This window comes from Octopus sinensis, linkage group LG8 (assembly GCF_006345805.1).
Source record: "Octopus sinensis linkage group LG8, ASM634580v1, whole genome shotgun sequence".
NCBI classification, from domain to species: domain Eukaryota; kingdom Metazoa; phylum Mollusca; class Cephalopoda; order Octopoda; family Octopodidae; genus Octopus; species Octopus sinensis.
The window spans coordinates 75,589,106-75,604,697 of record NC_043004.1 but is presented as its reverse complement, the minus strand read 5'-3'; the positions used below and the strand labels follow the sequence as shown (position 1 = coordinate 75,604,697).

General features: G+C 37.9%; 1 protein-coding gene across 6 annotated transcripts in view; it reads left to right on the top strand.

The window, feature by feature from the left end:
* The window catches only part of LOC115215204 (DNA topoisomerase 2-alpha), a 116,471-nt gene extending 101,835 nt beyond the window's left edge, over nucleotides 1-14,636 (top strand). For 3 of the 6 annotated variants that reach the window (XM_036505470.1, XM_036505471.1, XM_036505473.1), the window contains 6 exons: nucleotides 946-1,145; nucleotides 2,652-2,777; nucleotides 3,714-3,812; nucleotides 5,761-5,856; nucleotides 10,539-10,636; nucleotides 13,199-14,636. In XM_036505470.1, coding sequence (XP_036361363.1) covers nucleotides 946-1,145; nucleotides 2,652-2,777; nucleotides 3,714-3,812; nucleotides 5,761-5,856; nucleotides 10,539-10,636; nucleotides 13,199-13,339 — 760 coding nt within the window. In that variant the 3' untranslated portion in view covers nucleotides 13,340-14,636. The remainder of the gene's footprint in view (nucleotides 1-945; nucleotides 1,146-2,651; nucleotides 2,778-3,713; nucleotides 3,813-5,760; nucleotides 5,857-10,538; nucleotides 10,637-13,198) is intronic. The other 3 variants (XM_029784406.2, XM_036505472.1, XM_029784407.2) reach the window with 3 other exon arrangements.
* Nucleotides 14,637-15,592: the final 956 nt, after the last annotated feature.

Below are 15,592 nucleotides of genomic sequence, written 5' to 3'. Positions count from 1 at the left end.
CCTTGGCGGAATTTGAACTTAGAATGTAGTGGCAGATGAAATACTGCTAAGCATTTTGCCCGGTGTGCTAACGTTTCTGCCAGCTCACCACCTTTGTGGACTAAATGCATTGACAAATGTGTGTTTATATGAGTTTTGGGCTGCATTCAAATATAATGGATTTCAATGAAGAATGAGAAGTAGATAAGTACAATGTAGATTTAGGTGAATTCTCAACACCAAGTGACAGGGTGAGATTTCGTGGTTAGAAAAAGAATATTTCACTTTGACTATAACCATGAAATTTATGCTAATATGGGCCTAATAAGCCATCTCAGGACCCACAATGAGTAAAGCTTCTAATCTGGCCAGAGACCTGAAAGATGAGCGTCAGGTGAAAGTCCCTGATATATTAGTAATTACTTCAATATTGGGAATATTTCCTTTGTCTTTACGTTTTTCCGAGATACCATGTCTCAGGTAGCAGTTGCTTTTACAGTTAAAGGCCTTTCCAACTCGGCTGTCAAGTGAGGCCTGTTTGTGTTTGTTATTCAGGACGATCTCAGGAAAACACATTTGTTTTAGAGTGTTCCTTTAACTTGTTTTTGGGTCATTAGACTGGCCATGCTGGGGCACTGCCCTGAAGAATCGTAAGTTGAATGAATTGACCGCAGTACCTATTCTGTCGCTCTTTTGCCAAACTGCTAAGTTATGGGGGCATAAATACACCAACACCATTTGTCAAGTGGTGACAGGGGACACACACAAAATAAGCTTCTTTCAGTTTCAGTCTACCAATTCCATTCACGAGGCTACAGTAGAAGATACCTGTCCAAGGGCTACGCAGTGGGACTGAACCCAGAACCATGTGGTTGGGCAGCAAACTTCTTACCATGCAACCACATCTGCACCATTGGTAAATTTTTACTTTTTGAATAATCCTTGAAACGTTTGTTTCTTTTTCAGTGAAAAGAAGGCCCCTTCTCCTGTGAAGGCAGCAAGCCCCAAATTTGAGGATGAGGATTCTTCTGAGGATGAAAATGCCGACTTGTTTAGCCGAGTCACTGAACAGACCAAAAAAGCACGAGACGATGCTGTCTTTGGGATATCAACTACACTTACAAAACCATCAGTTAAAACCTCAATTCCCAAAGAACCCATGAAAAGTGAGTGCTTTTGGCTTTCTTTAAAAATTTCTGATTATGATATATCTTATAGTAAAGATTGTTTGCCAACATAACATAGCAGTCCTGGTTTAGGAAGAATGTTGCTGTAATTTAGCCCCAGGAGACATCGTCTCCACCTGGCTATATGACACAATTTGTGTCCTAATATTTTCGAACAATATAAAGACAAAAATATAAGCCAGCATGTTGCTGTAATTTAGTCTCCTGGGGCTAAATTACAGCAACAGGTTATGTTAGTAAACAATCTTTACTACAAAGTACTGTTGCTGAATATCCCACGTTGTGAGATTTACAAATAGTAATTTTCTAATTTATAAATCAGTGACTAGTTGTCACTTTGAAAACTATAATATTTTGAATGGGAATTTTGCAGCGCCACCTCTAGCCAAGCAATTATTCTGTGCTGATGAAGGGAAATAACCCAGAAATCGTGATACACAGATATTGTTTTGAGCTAAGTGGGGGTGCTAGATTCCCTTGTTTGAAAATATAAGGACACAAATCGTGTTGTAAAACCAGCTGGAGACGATGTCTCCTGGGGCTAAATTACAGCAACATTCGTCCTAAACGAGGACTGCCATGTTATGTTGGCAAACAATCTTTACTTCAAAGTACTGTTGCTGAATATCTCTTGTTGTGAGATTTAAAAAATTAGCAATTTTCTTATGATATATCTTGTCACATCTAAAATCTTTTTTTTTTGTCATGTCTGCAATCCTGTTTGTTTTTCATTTTATTTGGCAATATTGTTGCTCAAGCCACCAGCAGTCCTCAGCCTTCATGCAAATCTATCAAAACTTCCCAGTTGTAGGCTTCACAAATTTCTCATTTCTTGGATCAGTTGCTTTCTGTCGGAGCATATCATTGAAGCTTACCTTGATGGAGTTCTTTCTGTCCTGTACTTAACCAATTCTGGTGTTCTGCTCAGCTTGGTTCTCTTCTATGTCTCTTTCCTACTTGCTTCCTCATGCAACAGTATTCAGATTGACACAAACCTTCATTTCTCCGAAACCTTCTCCAGTTAGTAGACATCATCTACACACCACACCTTTATTAATTTCATGAAAAGAGTCCTTAAAAGTATCCTTCAGTGGGGTCAAACCAACCTTGTTTCTTTTTCACAGTGAACAAACTCAAGCAATACTCATATGAAGAACCGCTCACTCCTAATATGAGTGGTACTCAGTTCAAGTCGGTTCAAACAAATGCTGGGCCTCACTATCATCAAGGATCTCTCAGAAAAAACACACCCTCTGTGTAACTAAGACCGCATCCCAAAGGCTAACCCTACTCTTTAGGGCCAGCCCCTGACACAAGCCTGTAATGAGGTCCATAAACTCCTTAAACTTCCAGTTATTTTATGCCCCTTTATTGATATTTATTAAATGAAAGCTTAATAAATGTTCCTCAGAATAATTGACGTCATTTGTCAAATATTATTTTTGTTTGAAATTAAATATAATATTAATCACCTTCTATTTACAGGCACCATCACTTACCATTTATCTAGCGACGAAGAGGATAAAGAACTTGACTTTGTACCTGAAGAACTTCCGAAGAAACAAGGAAAGAAAAGGGCTCCTAAGAAAGAAAAGACAACAGAAAAATCTGGTAAATAAGAGTTTATATATCTTTTGTCATTCCATGTGAGGGAGGGAAGGCAAATAAAACTGAACATCGTGAGACTTTAGCTTAGAATGGATGTATTTTGTATTGCCATTAACAGTAGTAATGATGGAAATCTCTGCATAGTTGTGTACCAATGAGGGATTCTTTGTGTCTTTACTAAATCTGCTTAAGTAGAAATTCCCTTCCTCCTTTTTCATTTTTTTTTGCTTTTGCCCATATTTGCTAGAGTAACTCTTCTTCTATCCAGAGACCCTACTCAACATAGTCTCAGTAGCAAGTAATGCCTTTGTGTCCTCTTTCAGCCCAACTCAGTGGTGCCATGTTATTTCTGCTCAGTAGCCATTATTATATTCCTGCAATTAAGTGACTCTACTAAAATTTAACTGACCACATCCAGCCCAAATATTCCACCTGTCTTATGTTCAAACGAGCCAGATCTAGCCTGTCACACGTGTCCTGCAATGTTATTCTAAGATAAACAATCACACATGAGGTAATACATAATTCATTGAAAACAATGTGAAGGTGTAAACATTACATTTGTTAGAGGAACCTGAATGCTAAATAGTTCAGCAAACTAATGTCAGTTAATAAGTGGACCCTTATAGACAATCAATGTTAAAAAAAAATCCTTGTATATTTATAATTAAGTATATCTGATATGGACCCCACTTGAAAAGCACTGCTTTCAAGCAAATAATTATTACCTTCAAATATTGCCATGATGTGCATTTCTTCTCTAATAACAGCTTGTTTACTATTCTGCTGGTGTGCATGCATGCATGCATGCGTGCGTATGTGTGCTTTTTCTGTTTAAGTTTTGTGAGATAATTCCTTACTGCTTGTGAATTTACTTCACCTTAACAATGCTTTTTCCTTGTTTGATTATGTGCAACCACTAATACTGATTTAATTTAGGCCGAAACCAACGTACAATCCTTAGTGCTTTCAAAGTAAATCTTTCACAAGATGAACCAAGTGAATCCAGCAAATCCAAGCATCCAAAAGCAACTTATGGTACTTCTTATTTTTGTTGCTGTTGGTTAACATTCACTAGAACTGTTTCGAAGTTAGCTTGTTTAGTTACTGACTAAAATCCTGTTAACTAATTCCAGAGCAGATTTAATTTTCGATTATGGTTTCAATTCGTTTTTGTTTACTAATGCATTTGGAAAGAAGCGCATTACCATTCCAGTTTGTTCTTAACTAGGGATGTAAGTTGTCATGCTTAGCCAGAGAAAACGGTTTGAAATTTATAGCAATGTATCCTGCCTGAAACATAATAGAGTTATAAGCCTGGTATGCTAAGTATACCTTAGCACAGAACATTTACTAGTTCAGACCATGTAGTGAAGACCGTATATCATCTAGGCAAAGACCTACAGCCATGTTGTCATTATGGCAAATAAATAGCTTGAAAACTATTTTCTTAGCCATTTTGCTATAATTTACTGGAACTCTTTTTGTTGAAGCAATCTCTCTATATATAAAGCTGAAGTTGTCTGTGTATGGCAGGTTTGGTAGCCTTCAACTAACACTATCTCCTCCTTCACTGTAATGCTGTCTAAACCTGTTTGTTCGACCTAGCTGTAAAAACTGTGCCAAAACAGAGACAGGTGCAGTCTTCTGCCTGGTCAGACCCTGTCAACTCGTCCAACCCATGCCAGCATGGAAGGCAGATGTTAAACGATGTTGATGATGAACCATTTTCATGAACTTCTCAGACTGACCATCATCACTGAATGTTCACTTTTCCATGTTTGCATGGGTCAGAAAATATTTGTTGGCAAATTTTTCTACAGCCAGATGCCCTTTCAGTCACCAACCCTCACCTGTTTCCCAGCAAGGTAATATCTCATCTTGGCCAGACACATTTTCTGCGGAAGACTGACGACTTGCATGATGATGATGTTGATGATGACAATGCTCATTTACAAGCAAAACATGATGTCCAGGCAAAGGGTACACACACTTATCCATAGTGATCTGTTTACACACACACGCACACATTGTGCTTCTAGCTTTCATCTGTCAAGTGCACTCAGTTGGACATGAGTAGCTAGGATTTATATCACAATAAGGGCCTCTTTAGCAAGTGGGACCTCTATAACAAGGTCACTGGGGCCTATACAACAACTGCTTCAGCATCTGCATATTTCTCAGCTAACATTACTAACAATTATTTGGATTCAGTTGCATTGAACTCTTTGTTAATTAATCTAATCATTATTTCATAAGAATTAATTACTTCTTTTCTGGGTTTATTAATTTATTGATAAAAAAAAAAAGCTCTCCCTTCATATGATAACATTTCAATATTTTTATCGTTTATTTTTGATGTGATGTATTTGCACTACTGCTTACTATTCACCAATTCTCTACATTTTGGTAATGCTTCAAGTGAACTACAACGTGTTTCCCTTTGGCAAAGTTCTTTCATTGCTGTTGGAGAGCCTTATGTTATCTGTAATAACCTTTGTACGTGTGCTTCTCAACCCCTTTTTGCCCATCAATTTCTTTTATTGCTATTTTACTCAAGTGGACCCTTATAGACAATCAATGTTTAACCAAAACCTTGTTATATATTTATTAATTAAATATTATTAAGAATTGCATGGGAGTTTTAAAAATATTTTGTTGTGTATTTTAGGTGGGAGTATAATGAATTTAGTGCAGATAAATGTTAACCATGAAATCTTATATGGGCCCCACTTGAGAACCCACTGCCTTATGCAGATAATTATTACCTTCACATACCATCGTGATGTGTGTCTCTTCTCTGTTAACAGCTTGTTTACTATTCTGCTGGTGTGTGTGTCTGTATGTGCATGCATGCATGCGTATATATGTATGTGCTTTTTCTGTTTAAGTTTTGTGAGATAATTCCTATCTGCTTGTGAATTAACTTCACCTTAACAATGCTTTTTCCTTGTTTGATTGTGTGCAACCACTATGTTGACTTTAGGCCGAAACCAACCTACAATCCTTAGTGCTTTCAAAGTAAATCTTACACAAGATGAACCAAGTGAATCCAGCAAGTCCAAGCCTCCAAAAACTTATGGTACTTCTTATTTTTGTTGCCGTTGGTTAACATTTACTAAAACTGTTCTATATTTAAGAGATGAGTAATCATTTATTTGACAGATATTTGTCCTCATCTTGTTTGTTAACATGTTTCGGCTGATTTTCCCTCCAGCCTTCATCAGGTGTCTTGGGGTGGTGGTGTTGGTGGTGATGATGATGTTGTTGTTGTTGAGTGAGAGAGCAGTGCATTCCATCAAAGTGACACTGGGGTAAAATATACGAAGCCCAGTATACTCATTATGACTACCCATCTGATACGTTTACACTAGGCACATACATCACAACCATATGTGTGCGACATGGTGATCTCATATCATGATAAACGGCACATGACCTTGCAGGTGGGGGCCCACTTAGAATTTTCTTCTGGTTGAGTAACCCATCCCACTCAAAAGGTCCCTGAATAAGAGTTGTTTAAGGATGTTGAACAAAACACCCATGTTTCCAGAGATGCATTATTCAAACCCCAAAGAATCCCTCTCGATACACGGCTATGATGCTCCCCCACTACTTCTGCTTGTGATCAGAGATGCACATATCGTCAGCCACTAAGGGACATGCTCAACTGGTTACGGTCAAACAACTGACAAGCAAATCTGGTATTTGGCTGAATATTTGTTGTAGGCCATCTTTTATGCCACGACAAAACAATGTACATGAAAACACTTCCAATCAGTTAAGATCAGAAGCCATGAGAGCCACTGCCTGGTACTGCATGAGGGCATTATTATTACTATTGTTGTTATTATTATTATTATTATTATTATTTATTATTATTATTATTATTATTATTATTTGTTTTTTTAAGGTCACTGCCTGGAATTGAACTTGGAATCTTGAGGTTAGAAGTCCGCGCTCTTAACCACTTCCCCAAATGCTCGGGCATATGGCATAATGGTTAAGAGCACGGGCTACTAACACCAGGATTCCAAGTTCGATTCCAGGCAATGACCTGAATAATAATAATAATACTAACATCGAAAAATACGTGAGGAATGAGAACCCAGGATCAAATTTCCCCAAGACACCTGATGAAGGCAGGAAGGTATATCAGCTGAAACATTGTTTTAACAACAAACAAAAATGAGGACAAATATCCGTCAAATGTAAATAGCATTTACTAGTTCAGACCAACTTCTCCTCAGACTGGCCATCATCACTGAATGTTCACTTTTCCATGTTTGCATGGGTCAGACAATATTTGATGGCAAATTTTTCTACGGCCAGATGTCCTTTCAGTCACCAACCCTCACCTGTTTCCCCAGCAAGGTAATATCTCATCTTGGACAGACACGTTTTCTGCGGAAGATAGACGACTTGCATGATGATGATAATGATGTTGATGATGATGATAATGATGTTGATGATGACAATGCTCATTTACAAGCAAAACATGATGTCCAGGCAAAGGGTACACACACTTATCCGTAGTGATCTGTTTACACACACATGCACACATTGTGCTTCTAGCTTTCATCCGTCAAGTTCACTCAGTTGGACGAGTAGCTAGGATTTATATCACAATGAGGGCCTCTTTAGCAAGTGGGACCTCTACAACAAGGTCACTGGGGCCTATACAACAACTGCTTCAGCATCTGCATATTTCTCAGCTAACATTACTAACAATTATTTGGATTCAGTTGCATTGAACTCTTTGTTAATTAACCTAATCGTTATTTCATAAGTAGCACTTACCTCTTTTCTGGGTTTATTAATTACCACTTCAATGCTATCTACATGCAAGTCGCGTTTTCCTTTTGTGGCTGTTTATCAGATTCCAGCTTTGTCTTTTGCTATCCATGCACCAGGTTCATTGTAGCATGGTCTGTCCATTCTTATTGGAATGTAATTAGAGCCTTTATGTACCCTGGGTGGCAGTTAGAAAAAATACACCATTTGTATGGTGTTTCATAAATTATGACACAAATCTTATGTGTCATCATAATAATCTTTTTTTTTTCAGAACGAGTGTTTTTCTTTTTCCCAGCTGTTATCGTTTTCAATGCAGTGTTTTGTTGGTCCATTTTAGCAAGTTTATTTTTGCTTATAAATATTCGGACTTTGAAATCTATTTGGTGTGTGTTTCTGCATTATAGACTTGATCTCATTAGGAAGTGGCTCTTGGGGGTTTCAGTGACACAATCAAATGCTCTCAGTTTGGTAACTTGTGCCAATATGTAAATTCTTAGAAGTCATTGTCGGCCTCCTCCTCCTCATCATCATCATCCTCATCCATTTCTATTCTAGGTACAAGGACTGAAATTTTTGGGGAGTGGGGCCCCAGTCGATTAGATCGACCCCAGTACACAACTGGTACATAATTTATCGACCCCGAAAGAATGAAAGGCAAAGTCAACCTTGGCGGAATTTGAACTCAGAATGTAAAGACAGACTAAATACTGCTAAGCATTTCGTCTGGCATGCTAATGTTTCTGCCAGCTCGCCGCCTTATCATCACCATCTTCATCCTCATCAGTTTTTCATACTGGCATAGATTGGATGGTTTGACAGGAGCTGGCCAGGCAGAAGACTGCACCAAGCTCCATCTGCCTACCTTGCCATGGTTTCTCTAGCTGAATGCCATTCCTAACATCTGACACTCCACAGAGTGCACTTGGTGCTTTATATGTGGAACCAGCACAGGTGCTATTTATGTGTCACCAGCAGTGTGTATATATATATATATATATATATATATATAGTATAGTAACTGCTTCCTTGTATGTGAGCAAAGCCTCTGCTAGAAAGAGTCATTGAAATGAGGCAATGTGAGGCCCTTGTATGACTCTTGAGCCTGGCCAAAGATTTGCACATTCTATTGCATAATGCGCAGCTGTTGTGCTGGATGGCTTTCAGAAAGAACAGGTGCTACTGCATGAAATCTTTTGACATGCCTTTTCAATCCTCCAACTGAAAGCACACCTCTCCACAGGTTGTACATGTTCTGTTGTGAACAGGAGCCATGTCACACTTTACAAAAAGTTGATTCCTGCAAGTTTTTGGACAGCTGACCAAACCTACATGTAATAAACAACACTCGCTCATATATATATATATATATAAATGTATTGTAATACATACACATTAGCAGTGTTGGCTAAGTTTTTATTGCTGTGTGTGCAAGACAATGTGAACTGCAACAAGTAATCAGATCCATACAATTGAAGCTGATATAGAAAAACAGGTGTTCAATGATGATGATGATGACAATTACAACTCTCGGCTTCCTCTGGTAGGCCAAACATCCTTCTATACAGGCCCCCATGTTTATTGTTAAGCTTTGGAGCAACTAATCCTTTAATAAAATTAGGTGTGGTGTTGGGGACGTAGTGGTTAAGAGCGCTGGCTATTAACCCCAAGATTCCTAGTTAGGAATGAGAACCCAGGTTCGAAATTTCCCCAAGACACCTGATGAAGGCTGGAGGGTATAACAGCCGAAACGTTGTGTTAACAACAAGCAAGATGAGGACAAATATCTGTCAAATGTAAATAACATAAATAATTAAAAACAGTGTGACAAAATAATTTGAATACAAAAGGGTTAAGGAAAAACTGACTGACAGAAAATGACCAAAAGGGAAATTAAAATTTCCTACACTAAGAATTACTGTTTTTACCTGTGTATAAGCTGCGCAATTTTATGCTTCAATTTTAAACCCTTTTGTTACCAACCCAGCTGAAACCGCTTCTGGCTCTGTAGTACAAATGTCTTGTTTTCATAAGTTTTGAAATAAAATCTCCCTCCAAACAACCTTAGTCACAATTTATGTTCCTAACTCCAGCTTAATGATAACTAAGTTATTTTACTAAATTCTTTGTTATATTTAAAGTAATTATTTAAAGTAATTGAAAGAAATACAGAGTTTCTCAAAATAAATGCAGTAACGAAAGGGTTAACTGAAAATCTTGGGTGTGCAGCTTATTCATGGAGCAAAGCAAAAACTATGAAGGGTAAAAATAGTCAGAGGTGCAACTTATACACAAGTCATCGTCATCATCATCATCATCATCATTGTTTAATGTCCATTTTCCATGCTGGCATGGATTGGACTGTTTGACTGAGGTTTAGAGATCCTGTGGCTACACCAGGCTCCAATCTGATCTGGCAGTGTTTCTACAGCTGGATGACCTTCCTAATGCCAACCACTCTGAGAGTGTAGTGGGTTCTTTTTTACATGCCACTGGCACAGCAACCTGTCAGTTGGGCCTGGCATTGATCACATTTGGATAGTGCTTTTTATGTGCCATCAGCATGGCGCCCAGTCAGGTGACACTGGCATCGGCCTCATTTGGATGGTGCTTTTTACGTGCCACTAGCACGGGGGCCAGTCAGTTGGGTACTGGCATCGGTCACATTCGGATGGTGCTTTTTATGTGCCACTGGCACGGGGGGCTAGTCGGGCAGACCTGGCATCGGCACGTTCGGATGGTGCTTTTTACGTGCCACCAGCATGGGGGCCAGTTGGGGGTGGGGGTACTGGCATCTGCTACGTTCAGATGGTGGTTTTTACATGCCACCAGCAAATACAGTAAATGTGAATATCTCTGTCCTGTTGAAATAAATGTGTCTTTGTCTTTGAATTTTAAATGTTTTCAGGAATTTTGTTGATGAAGTTAAGGGATTTTATTAATTTCTTATTGTTATTGCCTATTTTCTAGAAAAACCTGTTAAAAAGAGAAAAACCAAAAAGAAGGAAGAGAGTGATTCTGACAGTGGTTTTGTCCCTAAGAAACCTAAAATAACTAAAGCCAAGAAAGTAAGAATTTTCTCATTTCTCTCTCCATTTGTATCTTCCTCATAATGCAATAATTTCCTTACAGCTATGACGGGAGATTATTATTTCTTAACAAACATTGATTATTCTCATAATTTCATTCTCATTTGAATTGTTTTTATTGCCATTTCTGTACGATGATAGAATTGTCTGTGAAGTTCTGATACTGTGTTGTTGAAGTACTTGCTTAACCCCTTAGCATTTAACCCTTTCAATACCAACCTGGCTGAAACCACCTCTGGCTTTGTAGTAAAAATGTTTTGTTTTCATAAGTTCTGAATTAAAATCTTCCACCAAACCTTAGTCGCAATTTATGTTCCTAACACTAGCTGAATAATAACTAAGTTATTTTACTAAATTCTTTGTTATATTTAAAGTAATTGAAAGAAACACAGAGCATCTCAAAATAAATACAGTAATGAAAAGGTTAAAGTTGGAGAGAGAATAAGGTGGGCCTTAACCCTTTTGATACCAAACAGGCTGAAACCAGCTCTGGCTCTGAGTACAAATGTCTTGTTTTCATAAGTTTTGATTTAAAATCTTCCACCAAACCTTAGTCACAATTTATGTTCCTAACACTAGCTGAATAATAATTAAATTATTTTACTAAATTCTTTGTTATATCTAAAGCAATTGAAAGAAACACAGAGCACATCATCAGAAACGCAGTAACGAAAGGGTTAAACCAGTAATATCTAGCCCATATATTCTGCCTGGTTTATGTTTAAACCTGCCAGATCAGGCTTTTCACACCTACTTTTCAATGTCATTCTGCAAAGAAAGAGTCATATCATCAAAATTGCAAATCTGAGTTAACATGTGATTTATTCAATGCAATGTGAATGAATAAACATTATATTTGACCAGAGTAATCTGAATGCCAAAGGGGTTAAACTATTGACCAAACATGATTGGTAAGTTAAGTCTCACCAAGGGGATGAAATTTTTGCTGACTGCGTGCAAGTCAGCTGTCACGACGTCTTTAAAAATAAAACAAGCACACTGCATCATATGAAGTGTGGAAAATCTCTAGCAAGTACCCCATTCTCAAAAATGAAGTAACACAATTCCTATCTCAAAATCTACATCCACTGTAAGGGTCAGAGGATTTGTTTTTTAATTGCCATGTCAAAAACACTCGAGCTGGTGCTATGTAAAAAGCACCCATGCTGGTGTCACATAAAAAGTATCTGCACTGGTGCCACATAAAAAAAGTATGGCATTAAACAAAATTTTAATATTTTTACCTTTTGCTTAGTTTACCTGGATTTACCTGTAGTTAGAGTCACTTTGAGACAAAAATTATGCAATAGAATTGATTAAGAACCCTTTCTTTAATTATGTTCCAAATATCACATTATTATGTTGATAAGTAAAAAAAGTTACAGTTATTTAATGAAACTAGTCTAAATTCATAATTATTTTAGAATTTAACTGAAACTCATGAGGGGTGTATTTTGGTCAGAAATATAGTAATGAAAGGGTTAAGAAGGGCATGCAGCTGTAGAAACCAAGCCAAAACAGGCAATTTGACAGAGCAATATGAATGCTAAAGAGGTTAAACTATTGACCAAACATGATTAGTAAGTTAAGTCTCACCAAGGGGATTAAATTTTTGCATGAGGGTAACTTGCTAACCATGTGCAAGTTTTCTGGGGTGCAGTTCCCTGGCTTGCTAGTTTCTGTTAAACCATCCAACCCATGCCATCGTGGTAAACAGACGTTAAGTGTGGATGATGATGGTTGTGATGTTGTTGATCATTGCCCTGGAATTGCATAAAGTAGGCTTCTTTCCCTTGATGTCATTCGTTTAATCATAACTTATGCATTTCAGAGTAAATCAAGCAGAGTAATGTTCTTTGTCTGTTGGGCCTTTTTTAATCCATTTTGACTTCAGCCCTAAGACTCATTAAAAGCTGGTGATTCAGGTCCCATGTATATAAGCGACTGAAAGCACAACCATTCCCTCTGAATGGAGACACTGGGTCTGTCACAGGGTTCAAGGCCAGCGATTTTGAAGGGAGAGGGTCACAGCAATTACATCACCCACCCCTCCTCCTACTCCCGTACTTGATGGCATTTTATTTTCGAGCGAGGTCATTGCCAGTACCGCCTGACTGGCCCCCATGTTGTTGCACGTAAAAGGGCATGATTCGAGCGTGATCGTTACCAGCGTCACCTTGCCAGTACCGCCTGACTGGCCCCCGTGCTGGTGGCATGTAAAAAGCACCCACTACGCTCTCGGAGTGGTTGGCGTTAGGAAGGGCATCGAGCTGTAGAAACTCTGCCACATCAAGAATGGAGTCTGGTGCAGCCATCTGGTTCGCCATCCCTCAGTCAAAATCGTCCTCACCAGGATTTGAGCTAAGCATTTGATCCAATGTGTCCACAATTCTGCCAGCTTGTTGCCTGCTTAACAAATTTTCTGTGATTTTATATATATATATATATATGAAGGCAGATGTTAAATGATGATGATGATTATATCTATCTATATGTATATATTGTTGACTAACAAACGTTTGTTCTTTTTTTTGTTTTCAGGTTCCGCCAAAGCCCGAGGAAGAAGAATTTGAGGAAGAAGTGCATAAGCTCAATGACATACAGGCTCGTACCACAACTGGTCGTTCCCGAGCGCCTGTCAAATATTTTGAGGAGGATGAATCTGAAGAAGAGTTTTACTAGTTCTATTCTCTGGTTCCATTAACTTAGACATTGCTCAGATACCTTTCCATTAATGAACTGGCATCACTTTATTTTAAACATTTCAAATTCGTGTTCACTTATTTTCAAATGTTTATTTTTCATTTTTATCATATATATATATTGTATTATTTTATTAGTTGAGTTTTTTTTTAACTTATTTCGTGAATTTTATTTTATTTTTAAAAAAAAGAAACGAAACAAAGCCCTTTTTTTTTAAAAAAAATATTTCCTTCAGATTTCATAATAAAAGGTTTTAGGAACTTCTCCCATCCCATAACAACTCCATCCCTTTTTAGGTTTCATTCATCTTGTTAATTCTCTCCACATGACTTCATCTTCTTTTTATCTTTATAACAACTCTCCATCAGTCCTCTTCCTCTTACCTTCCTCCCAAAAGTCCTCTTTGTTTAGTTCAGGCTTTTGAACTGAGGTGGTAGGAGGTATAAAAACATCCAGATATTCATTCCATTTCTGTCTCATCTTCATTAATTTTACTGCAGCAATTGTGAACCACTGACCCAACCACACACAAAACAACCATCCTTGTCAGGTGATATTGCTCTATTCTGGCGTGGCTGTCTGTCTGTCTGTGTGTCTGTTTGCGTGGAAGGCCGTTAAATTCTTGTACTTACCAATTTCCATAACTTATTCCTTTCACTCAATGCTGTCATATTTCTTATCTCATTCGCAAGAAATGGTCTTATGTTTGCATTGAAGACTCAAAAAAAAAAAAATAAATAAATAAAAAGGAAAAAAAAAGGGGGGTCATTCAGCAATTTCAACGTTTTCCCTTTGACAATGGACTGCGTGTGTAAAGTGAATGGCGTATGTGATGCAGAGATTGGATTGTGTGTTTCTGTTCTTGTCTTGTTTGTTTAAATGCCTGCAGTATTAAGGGAGGAAGGAGAACACTTTTCTTTTCTTTCTCTCTCTCTCCCTTCTCTTCTCTTGGTTCTCAGATTAATGAAAAAAAAGGCATCGATGGTTTTTACAACCATCCACATTTGCATACAAACAGTTGGACTCAAGGTGTTGCTGTGACAGCAATCAAGTGGAGTGTGCAGCAGGGCATAAACGTGATTGTAAATGCTGTGCCATGTCTGAAGGAGTGAATGTCTGTTGGCACACCACCACAATTTCCGTGGTTGGATCATGTGTGTTACTGTTACAATTTTTAGCAGGACTTCTATATATCAGTCACCAAATCACCCTGAGTCTAAGGGATTTGGCCAACGAACCTCAGTGTTTTAAATAAATCTCCACATATTTACACACATGTTGTTGTTGTTCTTCTTTATTTCTTTTTTTTTTCTCTCAACACATACAGATATTTGTCGATTTTATTTTTGTATTCTGTTGGGAAACCAATTTCCAGGTGCTAAACTTCTCTAGTGAAAGCCTGGGGTCTTGTGGTTAGGGCAGTGTTTCTCAACCAGAGTTCACATGATCCTTGCAGGACCATATAAGATTTTGTTGCTTAAATTTATGTGGAATAATTTAGTTATACTTTCACAATGCACAAAATGTTTTAACAATGTTTTTGTACAGTCCCTAATAACATCTAATTATAAAAGTAAAATAGGATTTTTTTGTTTTTTTTTTTGAAACATCAAATGGCTATGAAGATCCAGCAGAGTAAAGTAGGAAATCAGAAGGGATCCATAGGCATAAAACGGTTGAGAACCACCGGGTAAGGTTGTGCCACTCATGGTAGCAAGATTGTGGTTTCAGTTCCTGGAGCAGGTGGTGTGTTGTGTTCTTGTGCAAAGCATGTTGGGTGTGAATGAATAACCCTGCTATGGAAAGCGGATGTTAAATGATGATGATGATGATATAGTTTACTTTTCCATTGAGGTAAGATCAACAAAAAAGTATTCAATTCAGTGAGAGATGAAAATTATTTAATTTACACAGCATACAGTTACAAGCTACTAATAGTTTCATGCCTTGGAGATGTAGTCTGGCTGAGTTCTAATAACATGCTTTGTGTCTCCAAGCAAACTTTGTGTTCTGAGCACAGGCCTATACAGCTCACAAATTAGGAGACTAGGACAAGAGAAACTGAGAAGAAACAAGGTGGATGCAAAAAGTCGAAGGGTGGGGAAAAAAAAAAAAGAAAAATAGGATTATCTCCCCTCTGATTGTAAAGCCATAATAAAGTTGTAGAATGGCTCGACAGACAAGAAGTCTGAAGACTGCGATGCAGCTGCTCAATTCGGAGGGGCTGGTCTC